Source organism: Doryrhamphus excisus, linkage group LG21, assembly GCF_037039965.1.
Source record: "Doryrhamphus excisus strain RoL-2023G ecotype Guam linkage group LG21, RoL_Dexc_Guam_v1.1, whole genome shotgun sequence".
Taxonomy (NCBI): domain Eukaryota; kingdom Metazoa; phylum Chordata; class Actinopteri; order Syngnathiformes; family Syngnathidae; genus Doryrhamphus; species Doryrhamphus excisus.
The window spans coordinates 12945414-12961762 of NC_136377.1; the positions used below are offsets into that span (position 1 = coordinate 12945414).

The following is a 16349-nucleotide window of genomic DNA, read 5'->3' on the forward strand; positions in this document are numbered from 1 at the left end:
GACACATTTGTAGGTTAAATAAAAGGCAAATAAAGTAAAGAAAAAAAGTGTTTTGTTTTCAAAAAGTACATATAATGCCATTTTGTTTCATATAAGGCCATTTTACTTTGGTTCTTTATAATGCCATTGTTTTTAGCTTCTTTTTCCAATCTGTAACTGCAACACAACGAGTGTCCCGTTTGCGCTTCAATCTTGGTAGACATGATCCCGTAGCAGCTCCAAACACCATCTTGTTATGGGTTACCAACTTCAGAGATACTGGATCTGCATTGAAACCAAAATCAACCGGCCGACCTCTAACTGATTTCATTATTAAAAACATAATGAAACAAAATGGCATTATATGTACTTTTTGAAAATAAAAACACTATTTAGTTTCTTTACTTTATTTGTCTTTTATTTAACCTACAAATGTGTCAGACCATTTTGCCTGACTCTGTATGTTGCTATAAATATACTCAAGTACAATAAATAAATATCTGTTAGCATTTCTTGTACCTATACATAGTCGTGTAGAAGACAAATGGATATGTCCACCCCGACCCTCCTAAAGGTCCCACCTGAATTCCACCTGTGTCCACTCCCAACTTTCACCTCATCTCCTTGGGCCCTCCCCCACACTCACTCTTCCCACACTACGATGGATTAAAAGCTAAAGAAGGCTGAGAAGTCCCAGCTTGACGGTCCTCCCCATCCATTCCCTTTCTTGTCATTCCCTGCAATCTGCCCCCATTCCCCCGCCATTTTTTTTTTTTTTTTTTTTTTAGCTCGCTCTTCTTCTCATGCATCAGCCATCACTCTGAGGTTTGGGGAGGGTCCCAGTCCCAGTTTGGGACAGCAAGAAGCCAGAAGCCAAGTGAGCTTTGATAAATGGAAAAGTGGGGATTTTAATTTTTTTTTTTTATTATTGTAACCAGGATATCTAACATCAAGCCGTGTTTTTTTTTTTCTCCATTGGATTACTTTTAATACTTTTTCATGATAAGCTGGAACTGGGACAGGACTGCGTGCAATACTGACATGGCTCCTGTGTAGACAACCACTCCAGGTCAGAATTTTCGATTCTACTGAATTGTCTCAACATCACGTTATTCCAGGAAACATCGACTAGTACCTTCACACATGTATGTATGTATGTTTGTCAAAATTTCAATTTTGAACCAGTGCTTCTATGAGCCTATTAGCATCTGACGAGCCACCACTATTACACTTTAAGTGGCTTCTTCATTTCTTCTTATCAACCGAATGAAACTGACAAGCCATGCAACAAAGTTACATATATTCATTCATTCCTTGACAACAATAATCAACTCATTTCAATTTGGAGAAGATTTGGTTCGTCAGAATGACTGACAAGATCTTGAGACATTGCCATCGGATGGACAGATTTACCTCCGCAGGCCCGGCAGCGCTAATAGGCTTGCTAAGCACATGCCAGTAATTCTATGTCAGGAACATCACTTTAGGGACGGTGTTCTCCATGAGACAGGTGTACAGCGTGTCTTTGTGTTCAAGTGAACTGTACATTTATGACCCACGGGATGGGGGCTATTTTTTTACTGTATTTCCAAAATGTATTTATATTTCATACAGATTAGTGATGTTTCTGGGATCATTTTCATTGGCCTATGGAAAAATCATAGATAAAAGGTAACTAAGAAATATATAAGAAAATTATTTTATATTAAACATTTTAAAAACACTACAAAAAATTGCTCATATGTGACCAGTATCTCGTTTTTACAATGCAGATTTTTCAAATGCGACCCAGTACTTGTTTGTATGTAGATATCAATCCAATATGTATATGATTTACTACAACTTCGAAAGGCGTGGTGCGAGACTTGGATGAAGGTACTCGCCGATGATTTTTAAAGGGTGTGAGTGAAGAAGCTAATGCCAATGTCCAACCACACCCCTACCACATAAACATTGTCCACCAACTGCCATAGCCAAAATTTCTGCCCTTTTTGTTTTTTACTTCCGACACAAAATCATTGGGTTTTGAAAATATTGAGTCTGGTTGCACTAAATTGCCACAAATGCGTTAAGGAGAGCAGTGTGCACACATTGAAGAAGCAATCTTTATTTCCATAAAAACATGGAAATGCATGTGAATTTGGTTATCATAGAACAAAAGATCCGAATTGGGCATCATACCCTGCAGTGTGAATGTAGCCTAAGTGTCATTATTTATGATTCATATTTTAAACCCTTTTTGTGTGTACATCTTTTTCCTGTGGAGGCAGTGATGGCTCGGAGTTTCGTCGACAGCTGTCCATCGTAGGACTCAAAGGCCGCCGAGTGCCAACAAAGACGTTTCTTATCCATCCAGTGTCACTCCACCACAAGCCACGGCAACCTTCTCTCCGAGAGGACATCCCCAAAGCTGTACAAGGGAAATGGCAAGTCACAGAGACCCTCGCTTTCTGCACAACCTGTCCTACCACCCTCGATGGCAGCAGGACTGCTTAAAACTGAGAAGAAAAAGACACCTATGGACTAATAATGGCGGGGATTGTAGTCTCTTTAATTCCTTGTTCATGCCACCAGCGTTGTTAAAACCACAGTTGCCATTGTCCCCAGTGCAGCATTTTAAGAGCAGGCAGGTGAGCTGGCTTCTAATACCCTTATTGCTAATCTTATCCCTACCATGTCAAGCCTGGGCAACCACCTTCAAGGTGGCCCTGGTTGGACCCTGGACTTGTGACCTCTTATACTCCAAAGCCCTTCCGGACTTGGCTGCACGCCTCGCCGTCGCACGCATCAACAAGGACCCCTACCTCAACAAAGGCTACTGGTACGACTACACGCTGATCAATGAGGACTGCAAGTCATCCCGCGCCCTTGCCCGCTTCGCTGAGCTGGAAGGCTACGGTGCGGCGTTCCTGGGACCGGCCAACCCGGCATACTGTACCTCAGCTGCTTTGTACGCTAAAGAATGGGATGTTGGGATTCTGTCCTGGAGTTGCCTGAAGCCAAACATGAGAGAAGGAGGGGTGTATCCCACTTTCCTACGACCACAGCCGTTGTCCTCACATGTTCTTTTCACAGTGCTGCGCTACTTCCGCTGGGCCCACGTGGCCATCATCTCAGAGGACAGTGACATCTGGGAGGCCACGGGACATGAGCTGGCGTCATCTCTGAGGGCTTTGGGCTTGCCTGTCAAGCCTGTGGCGACCATGGGGGCGGACAGCGATGGTCCGAGGAGAGCGTTGACAAAAGTTAAGGACACAGATCGGGTTAGAGGTGAGCTGCTTTACACCAGAAAAGACAGATGTTGATAAAAACAACGTCCATGCGAGTTAACCCATATTGTCCTTGCAGTGGTCATCATGTGCATGCCTTCTGTCCTGATTGGTGGCCAAGCCCAGTACAAACTTCTGACTACAGCTTTGGCCATGCGACTGATCGACCGCGGCTACGTGTTCATCCCGTACGATACCCTGCTCTACTCGCTTCCATACAACAACGCTTTCTACTACGCCCTCGGCAATGACACCAGGCTCAGGAAAGCTTACGACGGGGTGTTGACCATCACCATGGACTCTGGAGAACGTAATTTCCATCAGGCTTTCAAAGACGCTCAGGACAACTATGAAATTCACAGCACCTCCTCACCAGAGAACGTGAGAACATCTGTCTCGTCGTGCATCCATTTCAGGAAGTGCACATCATCTGTCTTTTTTTTTTTTTTTTTTTTTTACAGGTTTCTCCGTTCTTTGGCACCATCTACAATATGATGTACTACATAGCCATGGCCGTTGAACATGCCCGAGCGAAAAGCGGCCGCTGGGTGACCGGGGAGATCCTCAGCAGCAACGAGGGAGGCTTTGAATTTGAGGGCTTCAATCAGTACTTGAGGGCAGGTAGAAACGGAGAAGGCATGCAAGGTCGTTACGTGGTTCTGGACTACAGCGGCATGGGCAACACCCTCTACTCCACTCATCTTCTGGAGGCTGCACACACAGACGGCAAAATGGGAAGCTTGAAATATCTTGGCAGGTCCATCCATTTTGCAGGAAGCACTCCTTATAAGGACTCCAGTTGTTGGTTCAGTTCTTATTTTGCCTGCACTGGAGGTCAGTGATTATGCGGGATCATCACGGTATGTCTTCCAGTAGCATCACCTCAGGGCTCTTCTCTTCCCGTAGGAATGGACTCGGCTTCTCTTTTCCTTCTTTTTCTCGTTTTCTCTATGGTGGTTGGGGGTGCTGTAAACATCTTCATACATTTCAAGTATGTACAATGGACAATTTGGATCGTATTCAGTACACCCGTGTGTCATGTTTCCATTCCATCTGTCTATCCAGGAGGAGCGGCAGAGTTGGATTTACCTTTGGAGGTGGTGGCACATCCACCAAAGTGGTCCTGACTCTGGATGACCTCGTCTTCATCAACACACAAATCAGCAAACGGGTGAGTTCTCAGTCAGGAAAGATTTCTGATAAAAAGTAGTAGAGTAAGTAAGTAATGGTAATGGTTTTATTTCATTTGAACATGCATCAGATTACAACTGAGTGCATCCCATAATCAGTTCAGTGGTGCTAAACGACTTCTCTCCATGTGAGAGCTTTTCTTCCTGCCATAAATGTGTCCAAAAGAGCGATGAAACAGCAGCTGATAATTTTAAAATGACGGTGATCACTGAAGCGGAGTCATCAAGCAACTGTAGAGCAACCTTGGTTATCATCATTCATCTGTAACAGAAGGTCAGACTCATACGGAAACGTACTCTAACCAAAACAAGTTGCAAATGCATATAAATGAAGAATGAAAGGGCCTTGACGACAACAGTAAGATCCACATAGACACCATCTTCATATTTTGTACTTAGTCATTTCTTGAATTGAGTAGTGTTTCAAGTGCCGGCCCTTGGAACGTTCTTTGGCTCCATTTTGGTTTGTTTTGTAGCCTCGATCAATAAGAAAAGCAGAGACTTGTGATGTAATTGGATGGCTGGGTGTACGGTGCCAAATATGTTTCCTTGCCCAAGAGATAATATTTCCATTCATCTATTTTCTATGCCGCTTATCGTCGCGGGAGTATGCTGGAGCCTATCCCAGCTGACTTCAGACGAGACCCTGGACTGGTTTACACGGCAATCGCAGACAATAGACAATCATTCACACTTGCATTCATACCTCGTAGTCGCCAATCTTCCCGATCTGTGTTTGACACATGCTAACCCAGGGGTGGGCAAACTACGGCCCGGGGGCCACATCCGGCCCGCCAAGTGTTTGAATACGGCCCGCCCAATCTTTCCAAAGTATTTCATTTAAACTCAACATACAACCTGGCATCATGGCCTGAGCCAACCTTTTGATGGTTTTATCAATTTCGTTTTTTGACATGGTCTGTTGTTTACAAAGTGCTCCTGAAAAAAGGGACACAAGCACATAATAATAATAATTATTATTATTATTAGATTATTATTATATTATTATATTATTATGATTATTATTAGAACTATTATGATTATTATAATTATTGTATTAATTATATATAATATTATTGTTATATTTGCATATTTTACATAATAATAATATAATAATTATTATTTTAATTTTATTGTAATTATTATAATATTTTATTATTTTTAAAATATTTAAATATAAATATAAAATAATAAATAATAATAGCAGATTGCATGACAATTTTACAGATACAATAATACCAGGTGGACTGTTACGTGTAAAATATATAGTCTGCCCCCCCCCTCGTAAATTTTGTCATATCAATGCGCCCCGCGAGTCAAAAAGTTTGCCCACCCCTGTGCTAACCACTCATCCATCGTGCGGCTAGAGACTAAGAGAGCTAATATTGATCAATCAAAAAACACTTTGGGAAAACACCAAACAAACAAGACTTGACGGATGGCGTGGAAGACGCTGACCTCAACAACATGTGCGTTTGGCATGAGCTACAGCACAAATTGTGAGAGCGGCCGGCGTCCTTTGACCACAATAAAGTTCTAAATTCCCACCAACACACGAGTTACACGAGTTTATTTCTATAGCTCTTAATCACAAAAAAAAGCCTCAAAGGACTTCATGTAGACTTCCCAACTGCAAAAATGGGATCAGCAGCTGTGATGCCAAGATGTCCTAAAACTTTTTACATATGTACGTTAATAACCTGTAAATGATTTTCCTTGTTTGATGTGTTGTTGGGAGCAGAAGCTGAACGACGAGAGCATCCTGAAAAGTCAACTGGACATGAAGACGCCCCATCACTCGGTGTCTGGTCGCAGCTACATGGCCTCCACACCGGACAGCTCCAATGTTGCTGTGTTTGAGGTGAAGTGGACACACCAGTCCTGTTTGTGTGTGTTGTCTTTTTAATAAACAGATGTCAATCAATGCTCCCTACATGTCCTGTAGGGGGATTGGGTTTGGTTGAAGAAAGGCCCACCTGGAGCCGTATCATGCGTCAGTGGCAGCACTGAGTCAGTCTTCACCAAGGTGTGTTTTGTAGGAAAGTTGTGTATTGGAATGTTGTTCTGATTGTGTTACTAACTAACCTGCAGCTCAGAGACATGAGGCATGAGAACCTCAATCTATTCCTGGGACTGTTCTTTGACTCTGGAATCTTCGGGGTGGTGACGGAACACTGCTCCAGAGGGAGCTTGGAGGACCTGCTCACCAACGAGGACGTGCGTCTTGACTGGATGTTCAAGTCGTCCCTGCTGATGGATCTCATACGGGTATTGTAGAAATAAAATATATATAATATTGCCGTGCATGACTCACCCACTGGGTCCTAACAGGGCATGAAGTACCTACACAACCGTGGCATCATACACGGACGTCTCAAATCCAGAAACTGCGTGGTGGACGGTCGCTTTGTGCTGAAGGTGACTGATTATGGCTTCAATGAAATTCTGCTTGCCCAAAACATCAACGTAGATTCGGAAAAGCCTGAAGGTGAGGTGAAGATTGAGTCATCCATGACCGGTAGTAAATACATAACTTCAATATAACGTTTAAATTGCATAAAAAGATCTGTTCTGGACCGCTCCTGAGCTACTGCGAAATTCAACCATGAGGAAAAGGGGCACCTTTCAAGGAGATGTCTACAGTTTTTCCATCATTGCGCAAGAGATTATTTCCCGCTCTGCACCTTTCTGTATGATGGACATGCCACCCAAAGGTGAGTTTAATAGCATTAGCTTTATTTCAGTAGCTAATTATTATTAATTATTATTAATATTAGATAATGTTTACTTATTTACTTATCTAATATTTCTAATAATAATTTGTGTGTTTTTATTCTTGCATTGGAAAAATGATAATGAGTCACAAATTCTGCCTAGCAACAAGCGCATGTGTGACCGGGTAATAAAAAAATATTGGAGCAATTCAAATAAGTTAAAAATGCGTTTTAATTTTGATGTTTTATGATGATACACAACAAAAAACACTTTTTAAAATCAGAGTACTGTATATTGACAGATAATATTTACTTATCTAATATTTCTAATAATAATTTGTGTGTGTTTTTATTCTTGCATTGGAAAAATGATATTGAGTCACAAATTCTGCCTAGCAACAAGCGCATGTGTGACCGGGAAATCAAAAAATATTGGAGCAATTCAAATAAGTTAAAAATGCATTTTAATTTTGATGTTTCATGATGATACACAACAAAAAACACTTTTTAAAAACAGAGTACTGTATATTGATAGATAATATTTACTTATCTAATATTTCTAATAATAATTTTTGTGTGTTTTTATCCTTGCATTGGAAAAATGATAATGAGTCACAAATTCTGCCTAGCAACAAGCGCATGTGTGACCGGGAAATCAAAAAATATTGGAGCAATTCAAATAAGTTAAAAATGCATTTTAATTTTGATGTTTCATGATGATACACAACAAAAAACACTTTTTAAAATCAGAGTACTGTATATTGATAGATAATATTTACTTATCTAATATTTCTAATAATAATTTTTGTGTGTTTTTATTCTTGCATTGGAAAAATGATAATGAGTCACAAATTCTGCCTAGCAACAAGCGCATGTGTGACCGGGAAATAAAAAAATATTGGGGCAATTCAAATAAGTTAAAAATGCTGTATATTGATTAATATTCAACAGTAAATCTGCACGTGCATCTGAATTGATATTGCTTGTGTGTGTGTGTGTGTGTGTGTGTGTTGGCAGAGATTATCAGCAAGGTCAAAGAGCCCCCTCCTTTGTGTCGGCCCACTGTATCTGTGGATGAGGCCCCACTGGATGTCATCCAGATCATGAAGCAGGCCTGGAGCGAAGAACCTGACAAGAGGCCCACATTTCAAGACATTTTTAAACAGGTAACCACATATAGAAAAAGAAAACCCCACATCGAATGGAAATTCCCACAGTACATGAAGGTCACCTTATCTTTGTGTGTGTTTGTGTGTGTATGCATAGTTTAAAAGCATCTCCAAAGGCAAGAAAACCAATATTATCGACTCAATGCTGCGAATGTTAGAGCAATATTCCTCCAACTTGGAGGATCTGATCAGGGAGAGGACAGAGGAGTTGGAGGTAGAGAGACAAAAGACGGACGCCCTGGTGGCTCAGATGTTGCCCAAGTAAGTTAACACACCACACAGCACCACTTTGACTCTTGTGTACACCTTTTAGCCCAGCACTGTTTTTATTATTAAGGGGGAGGGTAATAAATCCAAACCTACATGGTCCTGTGTGAAAATGTGATTACCCCCTAAAGCTAATAACTGGTTGGGCCACCCTCAGCAGCAACAACCGCAATCAAGCGTTTGTGGTAACTTGCAATGAGTTTTTTTCCTTTTGGCCCGCTCATCTTTGCAGAATTGTTGTCATTCAGTCACATTGGAGGGTTTTCAGAATCAGAATCAGAAATGGTTTATTGCCATGTATGATCAAACACATACTAGGAATTTGTTTTGGTATAGTAGGTGCATACACATCTATTAAAAAAGAATGAAAAATACAAAATATGAAAATACAAAATATACAGAATAACAGTATAAATATATGTACACAGTCTGTTTTTGTTTGTTATTCCGGAAGTGCAGTCTGATTGTTTTTCCAACATGAAGCGTCTTTTTAAGGTCATGCCACAGCATCTCAATATTCCGGTTAGGAATTTTGTTTCAGCTTGAGGTCATGAACTCATGGCCGGACGTTCCCCATCAGGATGTTTTGGTAGACAGCAGAATTCATGGTTCCATTTATCATTGCAAGTCTTCCAGGTCCTGAATCAGCAATACAGCTGCATACCATCACACTACCACCACCATATTTTACTCTTTACTGTTTACGGTATGATGTTCTTTTTCTGAAATGTGACGCTTACTTTACACATTCCAATCGGCTTTGTCTTGTCAGACCGCACACTGTCAAGCATTTAAACTGAAAGGCTTTTGTTGAAAATGTGTCATTCTCAGGAAGCACAATACAGAGACATTGCCACATGCCACAAGCCTTAATATAGCCGTAGAACCATGTGCTTTCTCCTTGCGATGGAATTAAGTAAAAAAAGTTATGTCATATTAATTTTCCTGCAAAATGACTTTTACAGCAGGGGTCGGGAACCTTTTTGGCGAAAAGAGCCATGAAGGCCAGATATTTTAAAATGTGTATCTGTGAGAGCCATATACATTTTTTTAAACATTGAATGCAATAAAATGTGTGCATTTTTATGTAAGACCAACAGTTTTAGATATAATGGGCTCTAATTACGTAGACCAGGCACACTACCCCACGCCAATGGGGTGTGGCCAGCACACTTTCGTGAGCAGCGCAGTGTCTAATAATAAATCAAATACTTGTTGCCATTAATACAACTTCTGCTGCTGCATAGTTTTGCACCATACTCAGTATATTTCATTCTTTTGGCCATCTTCGTCAGAAGGCTTGGTTCTGCAGCTTTAGCTATTTGACTAAAGGAGGAAAGTTAACATTTACATGGTTTTTTTGACATCTCAATGACCGAGGTAGACTACAGCATTACCCAGTAATAATCAAGTTTTGGTGTTTGACCTGGAAAATATCATCAGGAAAGATAGATATGGTTGGCCGTATTGCAGCAGAATATAGATGGACGAATTAAAATGCATAAGAAAGTTGTTGATTTTTAATATTATTTTTAACAGTCATTTCTGTGATGGTTTACTTTAAAATGTTAGCAAAAAGAATTTTTTATTGTGGTAAGAAATGCTTGAGAGCCAGATACAGTCATCAAAAGAGCCCTACCTGGCTCCCGAGCCATAGGTTCCCTACCTCTGTTTTACAGTGTATCACTTTTGGAAGGAGTCTACATCAGTCAATGTTCCTGTGCTCCTCCATCAGGTCTGTGGCCCAGGCATTAAAGACAGGCAAGCCGGTGAAACCTGAGCACTTCAATGAAGTCACTCTGTACTTCAGCGACATTGTTGGCTTCACCACCATCTCAGCTCTCAGCGAGCCCATCGAGGTGGTCGACCTGCTCAACGACCTCTACACACTTTTTGATGCCATCATCGGGTTGCATGACGTGTACAAGGTGCATACAGTATCTTCTATGTTCAACATCTCCATTAATGTGCGCTCGAAGTGCTTATATTGTGTTATATTTTTTGGGTGTGGGTTTCTAGGTGGAAACTATCGGCGATGCATACATGGTAGCCTCGGGGGTCCCCAACAGGAATGGAAATCGTCATGCCGCTGAGATGGCCAACATGTCTCTTGACATCCTGCACTGCATTGGCACCTTCAAGATGAGACACATGCCTGAACTAAAAGTCAGGATCCGCATCGGCTTGCACTCCGGTGAGCAACACATGCATCCTTTTTATGGGCCTGCAAAGAATATATTAGAAATAAGAAAGAATCACTGTTTTGTGGTTGACTGTGGACCATTAGCATAAGTGGCACATACGATGAATGCATAGAAGCTATAGTATTCTGGCCACTGGCTGTCAGAAATGACACAAAATATTAATGAGACATGACGTTACATCACATGACCATGGCTGACTCCATGGGGTCCGACATGATGAAAGTGAAGCTATCATTTTTGGCTTCTTACTTTTTCATTCTTCCCCTACTCCGTTTAGAATAAATAAATTAGAGGCTAACTAGTTAGCTCGCGGGGCGGCACGGCGGTCTAGTGGTTAGCGCGCACTCCTCACAGCTAGGAGACCAGGGTTCAATTCCCACCCTCGGCCATCTCTGTGTGGAGTTTGCATGTTCTCCCCGTGCATGTGTGGGTTTTCTTCGGGTACTCCGGTTTCCTCCCACATTCCAAAAACATGCTAGGTTAATTGGCGACTACAAATTGTCCATAGGTATGAATGTGAGTGTGAATGGTTGTTTGTCTATATGTGCCCTGTGATTGGGTGTACCCCGCCTCTCGCCCGAAGACAGCTGGGATAGGCTCCAGCGACCCTCGTGAGGAAAAAGCGGTAGAAAATGAATGAATGAATAGTTAGCTCGCTAGCCTCGCTATCTTGCTATGCAGGTGTAAACAAAGAATAATAGGGGTGTAAAAGTAATAAAGGGGTGTTATTTACTGTCTACATGGCTCTAATAATAGTTAAAACTTATATAGACAGTCCTAAACAGGTTTTCTAAGCTCTGACTGTGAAAATATTCAATTTCTTAAAATTTTATCCGACATCACGGAAGTTCAAATGTTTTATCTCGGATACGAAGTTTTGTTATACCAAAACACACGACCGACATCACTCCTGCTCCTTGTTGCTCTGTTAACAAGTTAGTACATTATGTTGTTGGGCTAGTACTCTAATACTAGTATCTCCAGTATCGGAGATTTCAGATGCAGGCTGATATAATCCGATACCGCATATCAATATCGGATCGTGATACTATATAAAAATAAGATGATTATTTTGTATTTTATGATATTATAATGATGTACTATATTGTAATTATGGGCCTGCAAACAAAGTGCTCATATTTGTTATTATTATATTTTCTTCTGATGCAACAAATGTGGGAGACTTATTTATATTTTCTAACATTCTGTGTAACTATGGCGACGTCACGGGCCACTTGATTAGGAACCCTCTCTTCCGTCCATGAAGTGCACAAAACCACACAGTCCCGCTCAAAATTTCTGTGGACATTTTTCAAGATTTCTTTACAATTTTGTAGTAATGTAATGTTTGAGGGCTGCACAGCATTCGAGTGGTTAGCGCGCAGACCTCGCAGCTAGGAGACCAGGGTTCAATTCCACCCTCGGCCATCTCTGTGTGGAGTTTGTATGTAGTATGCGTGGGTTTTCTCCAAGTACTCCGGTTTCCTCCCATATTCCAAAAACATGCTAGGTTAATTGGCGACTCCAAATTGTCCATAGGTATGAATGTGAGTGTGAATGGTTGTTTGTCTATATGTGCCCTGTGATTGGCTGGCGACCAGTCCAGCGTGTACCCCGTCTCTCACCCGAAGACAGCTGGGATAGGCTCCAGCACCCCCGTGACCCTTGTGAGGATAAGCGGTAGAAAATGAATGAATGAACGATATTAATATTAAGTTTGATAACCAACGTTGAATATCTTTTCCAATAGTTATCTGAACTTTACTAGATTTATTTAGCCAGTATGCTAGCCTAATTCAAGTCATGTCGCTAGTCACGAGGCATAATAAAAAATAAAAGTCAAATAAAATCCAAGCTGGCCTGGTTGCAGAGAGGTAAGCATGAGGCAACCCAAGCTGCTAAGGCAAGGAGGTATTTTTACCTGCTTCATCCTTGTCCTTTAATGCAGTTCGGCGCAGGATCGGATATATCGACAGTCCGGTTATATCGATATTTTTTCCGACTCCCGACAATATCGATATAACGAGACTTTACTGTACTCTATTAACTATTAGCAACAAGTTTTGTTGTTTCCAACGCACTGTAGGATGAACGGGTAGGCAAATCAAACGCTCTTATTAATAATTTACAATAAAATTTAATAATTTTCTCTCATTAACCAGACTTCTTCCTCATAGTAAGCCTGTCTCTCTCTTTTGGAACGCCCTTTCCATGTCCAAGACGGTTTTCTATTTTGTTTATCATCGTATCATTGAATTCTTTTATGAAATGTTCTCGCTACTGTACTTTATGTGACCATCATGCAAGTGTGAATGACTTGAAGTTCCAATTTACTCTAAACTCTAACTTACATCACAGGTGTAGGATGTATAGAACTTAAATATTAAGTATATTAAAATACATGTATATTAAATAAATTAAATATAAACATATTAAAATCCTCCACCCTTTACCATTTCTGTGTGGAGTCAAATAAAATCCAAGCTGGCCTGGTTGCAGAGAGGTAAGCATGAGGCAACCCAAGCTGCTAAGGCAAGGAGGTATTTTTACCTGCTTCATCCTTGTCTGGAACTTACTCCTGGAATAGTGAGGCGCGATCCACTTATCCAATTAACACACGGCATCAAGCACAAAAGTCAATGCTATTCATCTTGTCATCGAGCATAGCTTTCATTTTCATTTCAATTTGTGTGTGTGTGTTCTTGCAGGCCCAGTGGTAGCAGGAGTAGTGGGCCTCACGATGCCGCGGTACTGCCTCTTTGGAGACACAGTCAACACAGCATCTCGAATGGAGTCCACCGGGTTGCGTGAGTGTATTATACAACATCAGCATATGCTGAATGTTCGTCTGATAATAATGATGCATCACGACTGAAAGACACGAGAAAAAGAAGAAGAAATGAGTGTTTTTGTAGAGGACAGAGGACAGGTGTATGCATGCTGCTTGAGGCTAAACAGGGCTTTAAGCGACGAGTCCTTTCTAATCCGTTAAGACTATAAACAGAATTAGAGGTCAATTTGAAGTTTCAGTGTAAATAAGCAGGTACGCCCCGTCGCCCTTCTGCATGCTCTTGGATTTTTTTTATTTTTTTTTTCAAGGAGATGAACCGAAATCACATTCTGAAATCATGATTTCATTTTACATTTTTAAAATAAAAATAGTTCCAGGGTCAAACAGTCACCTTTAAAAAAAGAAATTTAAGTGTAACAAGAAGTTAAGCAGTTTATCATCCAACTTTGAAACATTTGATTTGTATAATGTATTGTTTTTATTGACCATTTCTCTTCATCATTGTCATCATCGAGATTTCTACTGCTTTCTAATTTCTTGCAATAAGTTCCTTTTCTGGATCTATGGTCGTCATCACACTTTTTCCTCTTTGCCAACAGTAGGCTTCCGTGGTCATATACCAATACCAATAAGAACTGATCCTGATATACGGAGCATGTTTTCCCTCAAACCATCCAAAAAGTGACATATTTATTTACTCAGTGTTAGCGAGTGGTTAGCACGCAGGACACACAGCTGGGAGACTCGAGTTCGAGTCCACCCTCGGCCATCTCTGTGTGGAGTTTGCATGTTCTCCCAGTGCATGCGTGGGTTTTCTCCGGGTACTCCGGTTTCCTCCCACATTCCGAAAACATGCTAGGTTAATTGGCGACTCCAAATTGTCCATAGGTATGAATGTGAGTGTGAATGGTTGTTTGTCTATATGTGCCCTGTGATTGGCTGGCGACCAGTCCAGGGTGTACCCTGCCTCTCGCCCAGCGACCCTCATAAGTATAAACGGTATAGAAAATGAATGAATGAATGAATAAATCCCCAGTTTTGTATTTTTTGTGTGTATCATGTTGCCATCAAGAGCAATGCGATAAAAAAAGTGCATAATATGCCTAATAACAATATTACTAAAGTATCTAGTGTGCATTTATTGTGTATATGTGTGTGCCGTGTAGCTTACAGAATACACGTCAACCGGAGCACAGTCGACGTCCTAAACGGCTTGAATCTGGGATACAAAATTGATGTTCGAGGTCTCACAGAGTTAAAGGTAAGTTGGTTGAAACTCACCGAAAAAAAAAAAAAAAGAAACGCTCACGACTTGGTGATGCTTTCTTTGAAATAGGGAAAAGGTATTGAGCACACATACTGGCTGGTTGGAAGGGAAGATTTCAAGAAGCCACTACCCATCCCTCCAGACATGCAAGGGTATGTGACACGTATACTTTGAGATGATCAAACTGTGTGTGATCACACACGTCCTAAAAGTTGAAAATTCCTCTTCCAGGGGAAGTAATCACGGCATCGGTTTAGATGAGATTCCTCCTGACAGACGACAAAAGTTCCTGGATCGACAAAAGAAAATGGGCTAGGCGGGTTGCTACTACAATTAGTGGAACTTGTTTGGATTTGCCAAAAAAAGACTTCCTGTTTGAAAAATTGCCCATGTTTCTTCTATTCTATACTATTTCTTTGTACAAATAGACTTGACATAATATTACAATATGTCATGTTATGGTCTAAAAAGTATGTGCAGTTAGTGGGAGGGGCTGATGTAATACTGGTGTGTATAATCTTAATTTATAGTAAGACAATATTCTATGAACACTCCAAGATTATTCATAGTGACTCCTCATCTATGGAAAAAACATTTTCACAAGACAATTATTATTTTTCATATCAGTGAAGTATGAGCTATTAGGTTTCAATAAAATAGAATATACGTATGTTGGTCTGCTTCATTGATCACCATGATCGTAAAGTTAGCATCATACTCTGTTGACCTTTCAGACACTTTTTTTCCCCCCAGTATATGTCTCTCAAGGTCACTGGTGTATGTGAGCGACAGGAAGAAAAGCGCAGTCATTTGGCACCACCTGCTGGTTTGCATGGTGTGAAAAAGAGGGGGGCGGGGGGGTTATTATTGCATTTAAACATGTCACTACCTATATAGGGAGACTTTAAAAGCAACAGGACTGCTTGATGCGTTTCATTCAAATTTGTTCAAAAATTCCATTTTCTAAAATGTTGGTTCAGCATGTTTCCAAATTCATGTGTATATTGATTTTCAAATTTCTACATATTCTACATATTTTGACAAGCTGATAATAATGACGCTGTCTTTTGTCTGGGAACATGTACTGTATATACTGTAAATGTGTACGTGCTACACATATGGGCGCTGATGCTGTATATCAGAGAGGTAAACACAGCATTACACATCCACATGAATGTGAAATATGTATGTTCTTTAAATAGTTATACAGCATTCTTCTTTTTTCAGTTTTTTTTTTTTTTTAGGCATTTAATATTTTTTTGCCAAAAACAGTAGCGGTCTGTATATTCAACATTTTGAATGTAAACTTAATTGTGTTTATTTAAATAAATTGTGAGAAAGAATGATATACCGCTTTAGTCTAAATTTGATTTATGACCACAAAGGTCACACTGCATATGTCATAGGTCATAAGTCATAAATCATGTCCATGTGACCATACTCATACTCGGAGTGGTTAGCATGTCGGCCACACAGTCAGGAGATAGGGAAAACCTGGG

At 40.6% G+C, this 16349-nt stretch overlaps 1 protein-coding gene across 1 annotated transcript; it reads left to right on the plus strand.

Annotated features, from left to right (window-relative positions):
* The first annotated feature begins 758 nt into the window (after nucleotides 1–758).
* gucy2d (guanylate cyclase 2D, retinal) lies at nucleotides 759–16198 on the plus strand. The gene is made up of 19 exons (XM_058087343.2): nucleotides 759–1048; nucleotides 2250–3249; nucleotides 3328–3629; nucleotides 3710–4082; nucleotides 4155–4239; nucleotides 4314–4419; nucleotides 6180–6299; nucleotides 6384–6464; nucleotides 6530–6706; nucleotides 6770–6926; nucleotides 7003–7152; nucleotides 8170–8318; nucleotides 8419–8582; nucleotides 10324–10516; nucleotides 10608–10782; nucleotides 13501–13599; nucleotides 14750–14844; nucleotides 14920–15002; nucleotides 15082–16198. Exons 2-19 carry the CDS (start codon nucleotides 2403–2405, stop codon nucleotides 15164–15166), a joined length of 3441 nt encoding a protein of 1146 aa, XP_057943326.2. The 5' UTR covers nucleotides 759–1048; nucleotides 2250–2402; the 3' UTR covers nucleotides 15167–16198.
* The last annotated feature ends 151 nt before the right edge of the window (nucleotides 16199–16349 follow it).

Bases quoted from the DNA above. Each gene is read 5' to 3' on its own strand.
- gucy2d (XM_058087343.2), top strand. From the start codon at position 2,403: ATGGCAAGTCACAGAGACCCTCGCTTTCTGCACAACCTGTCCTACCAC. The intron at 3,250-3,327 runs GTGAGCTGCTTT...TTGTCCTTGCAG, and splicing joins GGACACAGATCGGGTTAGAG to TGGTCATCATGTGCATGCCT. The intron at 6,707-6,769 runs GTATTGTAGAAA...GGGTCCTAACAG, and splicing joins TGCTGATGGATCTCATACGG to GGCATGAAGTACCTACACAA.